Raw genomic sequence first — 12,690 nt, 5'->3', positions numbered from 1 at the left:
GCTCTCTGGCTGCTCTCACTTCCACCTCTTGTCTTACGGGTCCAATCCATAAACTAAGCTCAAGACTTTCCTTTCAGTTTTTATCCAGATATATTGACAATCACCTTCCATTCCCACCAAGCTAGGAAAGAGGCACTCGAAGGTCAGGAGATGAAAGAGGTATGTAAAAGCACAGCGGTGGTGTCCATATTACCTTCATCTCCTAAAACATGCTGAGATGCCACTGCCCATTTGGAAGTAAACATTTAGCATAAAATTCCAAACATAATTATTTTTCCTTTTTTTGCTCTAGTGAGAGATGACAGGACTGACCTTAATGTGTCTGTTCATAGCAGTAGACTGAGCAGCTCGAACTAAACCTTCTAATTCAGCACCACTGAAGTTTTTAGTCTCAACTGCCAGTTCTGCAATGTCCACATCTTCAGCCAGCAGCTGGTGTTCCCGCATCCGTACTGTGTGAATATGAAGAATCTGAAATCGACCCTTCTCATCAGGCAAACCTGAGATTTTAAACAGAACACATGACAATCAGAGCCTCGGCACAGCAACTGCAGAGCAAAGCCCTCTCCTTGGTGGTCCAAAGGCTCTTTCTCACCTTGAGCAATTCATTTTTACAATTAGAATATTTGATAATGCTTTTATTTGACAATATCCAACTACACTAACTGACCTTGGCAATTGATTAGCATCAACACTAAATTAGAGAGAAGAAGCCTAAGGTTCAGATTCGTTCCTCCAAGTCTGTTGTTCTCAGGCTTCCATACCAGGAGTTCACCTTACACAAAGACAATCCGGTCAGTCCCTTGGCACCTCTAAACCCAAGCTCCCACCTTGAAGTTATCACAGAATCGTAGACTCCTATAACAGTTTGGGTTGGAAGAGAAGTTTAAAGATCTAGTCCACCCCCCCCCCCCGCCATGGGCAGGGACATCTCTCACTAGATCAGGTTGCCCAAAGCTGCGTCCAGCTGACTCCGAACACTTCCAGTAATGGGCCATCCACAACTTCTCTGGGCAACCTGGTCCAGTGTCTCACCACCTTCATCATAAAACACTTCTTGCTTATATTCAGCCTAAACTTGCCCTCCTTCAGTTGCCTCCTTTCACTTTAAAACCATTATTCCTTGTCCTGTCACTACAGGCCCTGGTAAAGACTTTCTCTCTGTTGTAAGCATTGCATGGCCACAAAAACATCTTCAAAGAGCCTTTTCTTCTCCCAACTGAAAAGCCCAAACCCCCTCAGCCCTTCTTCACAGGAGGGACAATCATCTCTGCAGCCTTTCTCTGGACCTGCTCTAACAGGTCCGTGCCTTTTTCGTACTGGGGACCCCAGAGTGGATGCAGTACTCCAGGTGGAGTCTAAGAGTGGAGGGGGACAATCCCCTCCCTCAACCTGCTGTCCACGCTTCTTTTGATGTGGCCATTAACAACTGGCTTTTTGGACTGCAAGCACACATTGACAGCCAATGTCCAATTTTTCAACCTCCAGTATCCCCAAGCCCTTTTTCACAGAGCTGGTCTCAATCCATCCATCCCCCAGTCTGCATCATTGTCGGGCACTGCCCTGACATTGAGCCATTGACTGTAATTCTTTGGACACAGCCATCCAGACAATTCCTTATCCCTCTAATAATGGTCCATCCATCACACTCCTGTCTCTCCAATTTAGTGGCAAGAATGTTGCGGGGGACCTTATCAAAGGCCCTACAGAAGTCAAGGTAAATGACAGCTGTAGCTCACCCCTTACTGACTCCACCACAGAAGGCCACTAGATTAGTCACACACGATTTGCCCTTTGTGAAGCCATGGTGGCAGCCTCTAACCACCTCCCTGTCTTCCACGTGTTTCAACATATCTTCCAAGAGGACCTGTTCCACGACCTTATCAGGCACTGAGGGGAGGCTAACTGGTCAGTAGTTTCCAGGGCACACCTTATTACTCTTTTTTCAAATGGGTGTGATATTCCCTTTTCTCCAGTCACTGTCAACTTTGGTTGACTGCCATGACTCTTCAAATGATGGAGAGTAGCTCAGCAACTACATCAGCCAATTCCCTCAGGTCCATGGGATGAACCTTGTTGGGTTCCCATGGTCTTGTGTACGCTCAGGTTCCTTGGGTGGTCTCAAAACCGATCTTCTCTTACAATGGGAGGAACTTAATTTTCCCAGTCCCTGTCTTGAGGTTCAGGGACTTGAGATATATGGGAAGTCATTACTAGTGAAAACTGAGGGGAAAAAAATTGTTGAATGCCTCAGCCTTCTCCGTGTTGGCTGCCACTAGTTGTCCTGTCTTATCTATTGAAAGGGGATGGGGGTGTACATTTTCTTCAGTCTTCCTTTTCTGATCAACAAACCTTTAGAAGCCCTTCTTTTATTCTTCATATCCCTTGCCAAATTCAGCTCCATGTGCCTTAGCTTTCCTGATCCCATCCAGGCAGTGTCCCTGCATTCTCTCCAGGATACATGTCCCTGGTTCCACTGCCTGTGCATTCCCTTCTGACACTTTAATTTGACCGCAACGTCCTTACTGAGTCATGCTGGTCTCCTGCCTTCCTTGCCCAACTTCTTACATGTGGGAATCAAGAGCTCTTGTGTGCCAAGAAAAATGTCCTTAAAGAGCTGCCAGCTCTGTTCTGCTCCTTCATCCCTGAGGACAGTTTCCCAGGGGGTCCCATACACTAATTATTTAATCAACTGAAAGTTTGCTCTCCTAAAATTCAGGGTCTTGACTTCACTATTCACCTGACTCATACCATTCTTATAACACATTCATTTTCTCTGACCAAGGTGATAATTTCCAAGTTTGCACCTTAGAAAGCCCCTTCTGAAATGCCTATCATGGAAGACACAGAAAAGCCTGGCACATTATCACATCATCAACTTGCTAAAACCATGCTGTTCTTTAGCTCACTTTACAACTTACCTTCACACCCTTTATTACAATGATCTGGTAATTTGCACTGATTAGTATTTGTGCTGAGAGTATGTGAAAAGACATTTTAAAATAATGTGCATAGTCCCCAGCAGTGTTCAGTCCTCATCATCTGGTAAATTATTCTAGGGATGCCTTGCTCAGTCCCTGGAATTTCTTTAAAAAACAAAAAGATGCAGGTACTACACCTGCAGTACAATCAATCTCACCTGTGTTTACTAATAACAGCTGCTATTAGGCCTCTGTTTTCAAGTGTGAGATTGTTCAAAGGCAACTGCCATTGTGGTTACACTTATTCATTCCTAAATCGCACTTTCTTTATTGGGTCTGTCCTTCAATTCCTTGTAGCTGTGTTATTTGTAAAGACTGTGTCTGGCTACAGTTTTTGCCAATGCTAATTTTATCTCATTACTATTAGTCAGCCTGACTTCCAATAATTCTCTGTGTACTGCTACAGACTTCTTTTCCCAATTTTTCTTTTCTGTGGAATATGCCAGGAATAGGCACACATTTCTTTCAATATTTTTTTACTGCATCTAACAAATGCCTTAGCTTTTTAATTCTGTCATATTTGAAACCATCCGTGTTGTCTGCGCTGCACAAGATTTTTAAATCCCAGCTAGTGCTCTAGTTGTATCTCTAGTCCTCACATCTTGCATGAGTTACATGCCCAGCAATGCCTGATATATACTGTCTGCTACAGTACGCAGGGACAGTGTTAACTCTGGAGCATAAGCATCAGCTCCCTGCCCGGGTCAACTCTGCACCTGCCTCAATAGTCATCAGCTTCACTTCCTCATTCCTTCTTCTGGCTAAAATCTTTTCTTTTCAGCTAACACAAAAAGTCTTTCCTGTTTCTGGCTTTCAAAGAATGACATTACCCTTTAATGATAAGAGAAAAAGTCCTTAGTGAGCTCTTACAATGACACTGATAGATCAGATTTCAAGAGTTTCCCCACAGTTCAGACCAGCACAGACAATTACAATTTTGCCTGTCACTCCAGTATGGTATCACGATTTTTAGAGTTATATGAACATTTTCACCTAATCTTCTGCAACTGAAAGGAAACAAAACATATTAATACTCATGGTCTTGCCTGTTCCTTTTTTATGACTCAATACAATGTGAGAATGTTTCCCTTTACAATAGTCAGTGCCCAGCTCAGAACACAGAAAATATTTTGTGACAGCTGTATGTCTGTGGAAGGTTAGGGGCAATTGTTTTACGCATTATTCCAAACTGCACATCTGAACCTCCCTTTTCAATCTCTAAATTAAACACAGATCTCAACCAATTTGAGCTTCTCACTGCAAGACAGGATCATTAAGCTTTTAATCAGTCTCAGGCCATTCTCTAGTCAAACTTTCTTCTGCGAATTGTTAACCTCAAACTGAGCACTACGGTCTTTAGAATCCACCAAGATCTTTACTGATCAAACTTCTGATCTCAAATGCAAAGTAGAGACTTGTTTTCATTAATCTAAGATGATATGGGCTTAACTTCTTAATAAATCTTACATTATCAGATAACTAATCTGCACTGGTGCCAGGCAGCAGTGTACAATTACAGAAGTCCCTTTTTAAGTTGCTGACAGACAGTGTTCTTTTCCAGCTCACTAGAATAAACAGTTAGCAGAGCTCTTCGGCCCACTTTGTTCTGTTGATGCAAGTAATCCCAACCTGCTGATTTTGGAAGCCAACAGTCGGTGCTGTTCAACATTTACAGTTCCTGCAGTGACACTCACCACTATCACTTCATGCAAATAAAATTATCTGCACTTCCAAGTCAAGAACTGCTCACACACTGTACTTGCCTGCTCTACAATTTCAACAATTCTGCAATTTCCATCTAGAAATTGTCTGGTGCCATTACTTGGCTCCTTTCATTCATGGAAGAGATTCAGGGTCCTACCTGCCCACATCTACCCATTATGCTGGACAGAAACTGGTATCAGGTCAATGGTTTATCAGTAGGTAAGTCTAAAATGGTATTTCAATTGGCTGATTAAATCTACATCTAATATTATGGAGGGAGCTGTATGAAGTTCAGCACCTATGCCATGCTGGGTAATTGTTCACATGATGATATACATTTGCTTTACTATTTTAAGTACATGTAAGCATATGAACTGTGATATGCCAGCTTGCTTACCAATCTCCATTTTCACCTCCAGTCTCCCTGGTCTCAGCAGAGCCTCATCAATCAGGTCAGGTCTGTTGGTCATTCCTAAATTCAAAGTTAAAAACAAAATAAGCATTATCTGAGCTTACTAAGTGGGTCTCCAACTCCTGAATACAGCCCATAGAGCTAAGAAGATACCTCAAAGAGTCTCAAGTAAACAGACAAAAGATACCCGTCTTCAGAAATATTGGGAAAGTCATGCCCTGGAGTAGTCAGGGCAACAGGGATCAGACCTGTATTTGTGACTATCTGCAGGCATCAGGGCAACTAGACAGCACAGCTAGAGAAGTCCCACTCCTTCATATGCCAATACATCAGTGCATATCATTCCTTGCAAGTTTTCTTAAACTGAATCACTTGTTACCAAAAGCTAAAGGAGGAGATTGTTGAACACAGCCGCATCAGCCAATTACAGCACCATCTCCCTTTAAATCTGCTGCTGATGCTTGCCAAACAGCAGCCCTTCAGTTTGGATTAGTCCAGACAGATCCAATACCAGTAATGCTAACTTAGCTGACATGCAGTGAGGAAAAATCAGCAGTTTTCAACCAGACCCCATAACAGAGAAAGGAAGCACCATCATACCAATCACTAGGATGTTATTGAGCTGCTCTACTCCATCAATCTTGGACAGCAACTGGTTTACAACAGTATCATGGACTCCAGTGCTACCCGCCATGCTTCCTCTCTGCTTGCAGATCGCATCAATCTCATCAAAAATGATGATATGCACACCACTGTTTGCTCCAAGCTATTGGAGAGAAAAACACGTCAGGAATGCCACATGTCATCATTGAAAGCGATCCAAACAAAACAGTAACTCCTCAACAAGCTGAGCCGCACAGACACAGAACACTGACACCTCCAAGTGTTTTGAGTCTCACGCCAGGTACGTATCAGACCCCCTTCCAGAATAACATCTTGGCATCCCCCAAAACGGGGTGGTTGGTGGGCTTTGCCCGAACACAGGACTTCACAGCTGACATTGGTAAGAGAAGCAGCGTTTCAAAGAAGAGGACTAGACTGAACAAGAACAGCAGCCCAGACAAAGGGTCACACTGCTCAGTACCAGGGAAATCCCCCCGAAAGGGAGACCAAGCACATCTGTGGAGGTATGCACCTGATGTGCAAAATACCCCAGGTCGTACTAAAGTTAGTAAATATACAGTTTGCCAGAACAGCTTTGTTCTTAATATTTTTAAGGAGTCCATTCGTTCAGTGCCAATCAGGAGCAGAACTGCTTATTTCCAGGTTCACTCAAAGGTGAAGCAGTTGCAGCTGGAAAGAGAACAGGATACTTTTTGTGACCATATTATGAAGCTTTTTCCCTTCAAATTCCACCTCTAAAACATCTTTTGTGGACAGTGGAGACCATGTTAACACTGGGTAAATGTGCTGTCCCTGGCAACCTGCCCCAGACACAAGTCATTACAATACCAACCTTTCCGAGACCTTTTTAATCTCACAACTTGTCATCAGGACCATCCCCTCCAGCCAATATAAAGTCTATTTTAACAGGTGTGTTATTGCAAAGGAAAAGAGGCTCACAGCTTTCAGTTATATTGCAACAACCAGAGAGAAGGAGACTGTTTACACCAGTATGGGTTACCATGCAAAGCTGACTAACTGATTAATAAATCTTTTGCAGAAGAAAACTAAATGATTTCAAGCTACTAGAAAAATATGCAGTTTTGTTAGGTATAAATAAAATTAAGGGATAGAATGTCTTTTGTTAATGTCTTCTGAAGAGAATTCCCTATATTTAACAATAACTTGCCTGACATTGGATTTTCTTTACCAGAAAAATGTATCAGCATTAAGTGATCCACAGCAGAGAAAAATTACCACAGCACACATTAAATAAGTATTTACACCTTCCAACTAAATACTGGGGTTTTTGATAGGCAGCTAAAGTAATGGATAAAAAAAACAAGTTTAGAAAAAACAATCTTTATCTCCACTGCCAGTTTAAGATCTCTGTTCTCTAGTTTTGAGATATTATTCTCATCCATTAGTTTTCTGCTGTGAAAAATTAACAATGTACCAATTATAACACTTCAAGGATTATAATATACTCATAAACCTGTAATGCAGAAACCTGAAACTGTGAAAGCTTATTTGAAATTAATCTTATGAGCCACCTGGATTTACTAGCAAAAATCCAAATAGATTAATTATATCTCCCCCCCCCAAAAAAAAAAAAAAGAGAAAACAAAAACCAGAGCAAAATTTTTGCAATCCTATTTTTAAGCACTTTTTGAGCAGGTGACACACCACATAATACAAAGCATAGCAGGATGGGCCCTACTGTATTACTTTAAAATAACTGCATGGAATTTAAACAAATGATCCATCTTCAGCATAGCTAGCTAGAAGACCAGCTACCTCTGCAGGTTCTAAGATTGTTTTTTCAACTGAGAGTGTGTGAATCTGTAGAACACTAATATTCAGTGACTTGCAAGGAGTAACTATAATCATAAGCTAAGCAGTGACTCAGTCTTTTAATGCAAGCAGTAATTTTCTGATTATAAACCTCCTTTCCGGGCATTCTTTAGGCACATTCATACTGACCATGCTATTTATCTATGTGTGCATTACCCTTCTTTGTTCTTCTTCTGCATCAGCAAACAGCTTGCGGATGTTGGCCTCAGATTCGCCCACATATTTATTGAGGATTTCTGGACCGTTGACCACCTTTGGTTCTCTGGCATTCAGCATCTTGCCAATCTGTCTCGCCATAAGCGTTTTACCACAGCCTGGAGGTCCATACAAGAGAATGCCTTTCACATGCTTGCAACCTAGAACAAGAGAGAACAAGTTTAGAAAGCAGAGTCTAGAGAAAGAATATAGCAGAGAGGGAACTGCTGCTTAGAGTAAGGGTGTTTTTACAGGGATCTGGCAGAGATGTGCATCAGCCTTAGCTCTGCTCAGTGCCTTTATCAGTGAAATTCAAACACAAAATCGCCAGATTGGATCAGAGTTTTTCCAATGATCTGGCAAGTGCCAGGAAAAATAACTCACAGAACAGCACAAATGCTCTCCCATGCGTTAGGCATGCAAAGGGAATGGTTAAGGACTGAAAGCCTGAATCAGAACGTCTGGTTAGTAATACAAAGCAGAGATCACTAGGTAAACATATGAATAATGTATTCTTCAGTTCAACAAAACCCAAGAGTAGGTCCCAGAGTTGCTGATCACCCCCAGGTAGTGAGGGGCTGTAGACCTCTTTTACATCACCATATGGCTGAACACCAAGCAAAGATGTACTAGCGATTTAGGACAAGCTTGTACTGCATCTGTTCATTTCTCTCTTCTCCTAGAGGGACACACGGTGCCTACAAAAGTAGTCTTCCTTCACACAAGAGTTTCAATTCAGTTTGATGTGCAGGTATGTAAGGAAAATCACACCCTCAAAGTTACACAATTGATGGTGAGCTCCCAGTGTAGACATAGATCAAACATTAATCTGATTCTTGAAAGAGAAAATGAGGAATACCATGTAATAATGCCTAACTTCTTGCCCCTGTATTGGGCTTCAGTGAGTCCCATATAATACATTTAGTTCTGACTGCAAGTTCATAAGACAAATATTGAGAAAACTGAAAAAGGCTTCTTAGAACCATCAGCCCAAAAAACATGACCTGAAACATTCCAATTTATTTAAGTAACAGGACTCTGATCACTGTGCATGAGCAGTAGCATTTAAATTCTCTCCTCTAGGGAAACAGAGGATACAATGGCTGCAAGCTAATGCTGGACATCTCCCAGTCGGCAACAGGCACAAGCTTCTAAGTGTGCACACAACTCCTGATAGAGGTCCCCAGGTGTGAACAAGAAAGGTTTCCCTGAAGGATTCATGGAATTGTGGATACAGCTTGTGTGCCCCTGACATACTATCAACTCTCTGAATATCCTTATGCCTGCGTATTTCATGCTCTGCCTCATACCCTGCTAAGAGAGGTTGTGGTACCAGCACGTCTACAGTGAAGTTTGGTTTATTCATTTAATGGGACTATCAGCATTTAGACAGGATCTAGCCAGACAGAAAAAGTAACTGCATCCAGACAAAACCTTTTTCCTGGGAGCAATCCGAAAGGGCTGGTGTTGGAAAACTCTGAAATAGGAACGCAGAGATCATGTATCAGCACAAAGTTTTAAACACTGAGCACCAGACTCTGGGAAAGCCTCAAATAAGTAGAAAGCCACAGTTTCATAGCAGAGGCATCTAACTATAAAAACAGCTAAGGAAAATAGAAGTTACCTAGAGAAGAAGAGACACAGGAGCTATATGCTGCCTATTTAAGACATGCACAAGACAGATTCAGGAGCAGAGTGAGACTGCGTATTGTCTGGTCACAGAGTGGAGAGGAGACAGGAGAGAGAAATATTTATTTTATCTGGATCCTTGTATTTCCAACACATCTCCTGTTTTCTGTTTTCCAGTTGATACTGAAGACCAAATTTTGGTCTTCAAATTGTGTTTACAAAGAGTAAACACAAAACTACAAGTAAACCAATTTCTTTGCAACACTTAAGACACGGCAGGTATTTCAGTAACTCATTTCTTCCTACACTATTTCAAGCACAATAAAAAGTATTAGTTCCTCACTATATTGCTTCACTTTGCCCATGAAAAAGATAGATGTGCAGACAGCAAAAACTCAGCCTTCTCATGGTTTACACCATCTTGGCCACACACAACACCAACAAGCTGACACTTCTGCATCTAACACCCTTCCTCTAGAGTAATAACTAACTCATGTCACCATCATCCTCACCGACAGACCAGTGAGGACATCCCAAGGAAAAAGTCCTTGAGGAAGCTGTAACCACTGGAGCCTACGTGAAAAGAGCATATTTGAAATCTGCCTCAACAAAAATCTTGACTTTGAACGCAAGTGTTTAATTATAGAGGTAGGAAATTCAGTAGCACCTTCTCCTCTTCTCTTGCTCTGGGTCACTGCTGCACGAAATCCCCACACATGTGCTCCAGATAAGCAAGGAACACAGGATATCACTATACTTGAAGATTAAAAAAAACCTGCTGAGTTTTGTTTTAAGAAAATTTATCTAAAACCTTCAGAATCTTGAAGTCCTAATTGTTTGAGGTGAAAACCAACACATTAATTAGTGGAAACTCTTCCATGCTGTAGATGATATTCATAATGCATTCACTGCATTCTTGCAGTTTGACTTCTTTAAGGAAGCAAACCATCCAACAAGAGTCCTGCTGTGCACATTAAAAGCAAAAACAAAAAAAGTAGCGAATTGATAGCACACAGAGCTCAGACTTAAAGGACCCGAGTTCAGCTTCTACCATCATCATCAGTTTAACAAGCTTAGGCACATCGAGTTATTTGTCACTCACACAGAATGACTTCCCTTCTGGTTTCTGGCTTGTCTCAGCTATGTGGGAAGTTCATCCCATACCACAGAGTCCTCACAGCTGCACAGACCTCATGGCAACATTCTGCCTTTAAAGAACAACTACTTTGGTCCTTTATTAACAATACTCAATTGTGATTTCATTTACTCCTGAATTTTACAGTGATCAAGAATTCAAGCTGAATAATTGCTCAATACAAAATAATTTCTATTATCCACATGCCCTGCTCTCTCTCTTTCAGGTTGTTCATACACTGAAACAAAGTTTGAGGAGAACACTGCTATGAGGAGCATCTGATCCCTACCAAAACCCCAGAGAGCAACAGTGCTGCACGGAATATGCGTGGTAATAAAACTGAAAGATTTTTCTGGGCTTCTCCACAGATAAAAACATTAATACAAAAATCAAGAGATCTAGCTAAGAAGAATTCATTAGTCAACTTTCAGGCATCTATGAGTCAAAAATATAAACAACATATGCTGTCAGTAAAGACAAATTTCACAGAGAACGAATAAGGCAGAGATAAATTAAAAGCTATTCCTGTCAAATCAATGTCACGAAAGGTATTGTTAACGTGTTCCATGGAGGAACATGATCACCTATGTAGCCAAACAGCACAAAGCAGGATTTCAATGATGAGTGATGCTTTGAAGGGAAATCCCAAGCAAACTGATGCTCAGACAGCTCCACTGTGCCCAAGCAAGAGAGGCTATCAAAAGGCTACCGGCAAGTCAGGGCACATGCACATAAACAGGCCTGGGAGCATCCTGAAAGAGGCAGGAAAATTGTATTGTAGAGTATCATTTTTCTCTAGTAGGCTTTCAAAAAAGAAACATGAGGAATAGTCTGTTCCTGGGTTTGGTTTTTTTTTCCCCCTAGTTCTCCTGCAATACACAATCTCTCTCCTAGAAAGATGTACAACCTAGTTATATCCACAAGCAGCTTCTCTTCTGCAGCCACAAAAAACCCTGAACTTCTTGAAAAGCCCGACTATTCCTCTCCTCCGCATGAGCTAAAACAGCTTAGGAAAGGGCTAAGGCTCACACACCGCCCCTGAGCTCTCATCTCCCACAGTGGGAGCCTATGGGAAGCACAAGGCAACTGGCACGGTTAGAGGTGATGACCCCGGGGGAACAAGACAGCCTTTTGGATAAATTTGTTTAGAAAGCCTCTAGGATTTTCACCTTCTTCCTACTCAAACTTGCTGATCCTGAGAATGCATCACCTCTTATCTAATAAATTAAATAAATGATAAGTAGCTGTTGCAGGTAGACAGAAGGCAGGTCAAAGGTAGGTCACTGCCAAGTCCTCAGCTGTACCACGCCACCAGCTGCTCACCCCTCTAGAGCAAAAATACCAGCTCTGGGACACAGCAGGCTCCCAGGGACAACCTGGGGACCACCAGACCCTACCCAGACAAGCCCAGCCAGTGCTGCCTAGTTCACGCTCAGTCTTTAACAAGTACCAACACACCTGTGTGTGTCCCCACCTCTGAACATCAAGGCCATTACTGACCATCTGCTGCAAGACTCAGTTGCCACTGACTGGGCAACACTGACAGCTGGGTCTTAGTGAGCTGGACGAACATTCCTGAAACCAAAGCAATTAGTTCCTCTTCAAATAAAATTGCCACAAGCTACTCTGGTAGAGATTTCCCTGTATAGCTGTGTTCACCTGGCTAAAATGAAAGTTTTAAACACAAGCAGGACTTTATTAAAATAGACAAGTGATGACAAACTACAAATGTTATGTCTCAAATCACAGTGGGATCCTGTGCACCACACAGGAATTTTGATTAAGTTTATCTCCCCTTTGCTGATTTCACCAACGCAGCCCAAATGTCAATACTATTATGAGAATCTTATAAACACAAATTATTAGTAGTGCAGACATCTCTAATTTGTTAAGCTTACTATTAGGACTCCAAACCAAAGGTCATTCCTGTAACATGATACATAATTATGCAATTTAATGAAATACAGTTAGAGGCTGAATAGGTATGAAGAGGAACTAAAAAATACCAATATGGGAAACATTCTACACAAAGTATCAGGGAAAAATCATAAAAACTGTTAAGAATGGGAGAGCTACTAGTGTTACCAAGAGAAGTCAAACACTGTTTTGAACCAGAATGTCCCTGGCCGAAAGACAAGATAAAGCTTATTTGTTCAACTCTCCCTATTCAATTTTTT

The 12,690-nt window shown here is 41.7% G+C and overlaps 1 protein-coding gene across 2 annotated transcripts in view; it reads right to left on the bottom strand.

Annotated features, from left to right (window-relative positions):
* Positions 1-12,690, bottom strand: part of NSF (N-ethylmaleimide sensitive factor, vesicle fusing ATPase) — an 83,765-nt gene that overhangs the window by 29,200 nt on the left and 41,875 nt on the right. For both annotated transcript variants that reach the window (XM_074926597.1, XM_074926596.1), the window contains exons 9-12: positions 7,711-7,910; positions 5,698-5,863; positions 5,083-5,157; positions 313-500 (exon numbers count right to left, since the gene is read on the bottom strand). In XM_074926597.1, the coding sequence (XP_074782698.1) occupies positions 313-500; positions 5,083-5,157; positions 5,698-5,863; positions 7,711-7,910 (629 nt within the window). The remainder of the gene's footprint in view (positions 1-312; positions 501-5,082; positions 5,158-5,697; positions 5,864-7,710; positions 7,911-12,690) is intronic.

The sequence above is a fragment of the Athene noctua genome, chromosome 25 (assembly GCF_965140245.1).
Source record: "Athene noctua chromosome 25, bAthNoc1.hap1.1, whole genome shotgun sequence".
NCBI lineage: Eukaryota > Metazoa > Chordata > Aves > Strigiformes > Strigidae > Athene > Athene noctua.
Note: the sequence above shows the minus strand (reverse complement) of the source record. Positions and strands in the feature narration are given on the sequence as shown.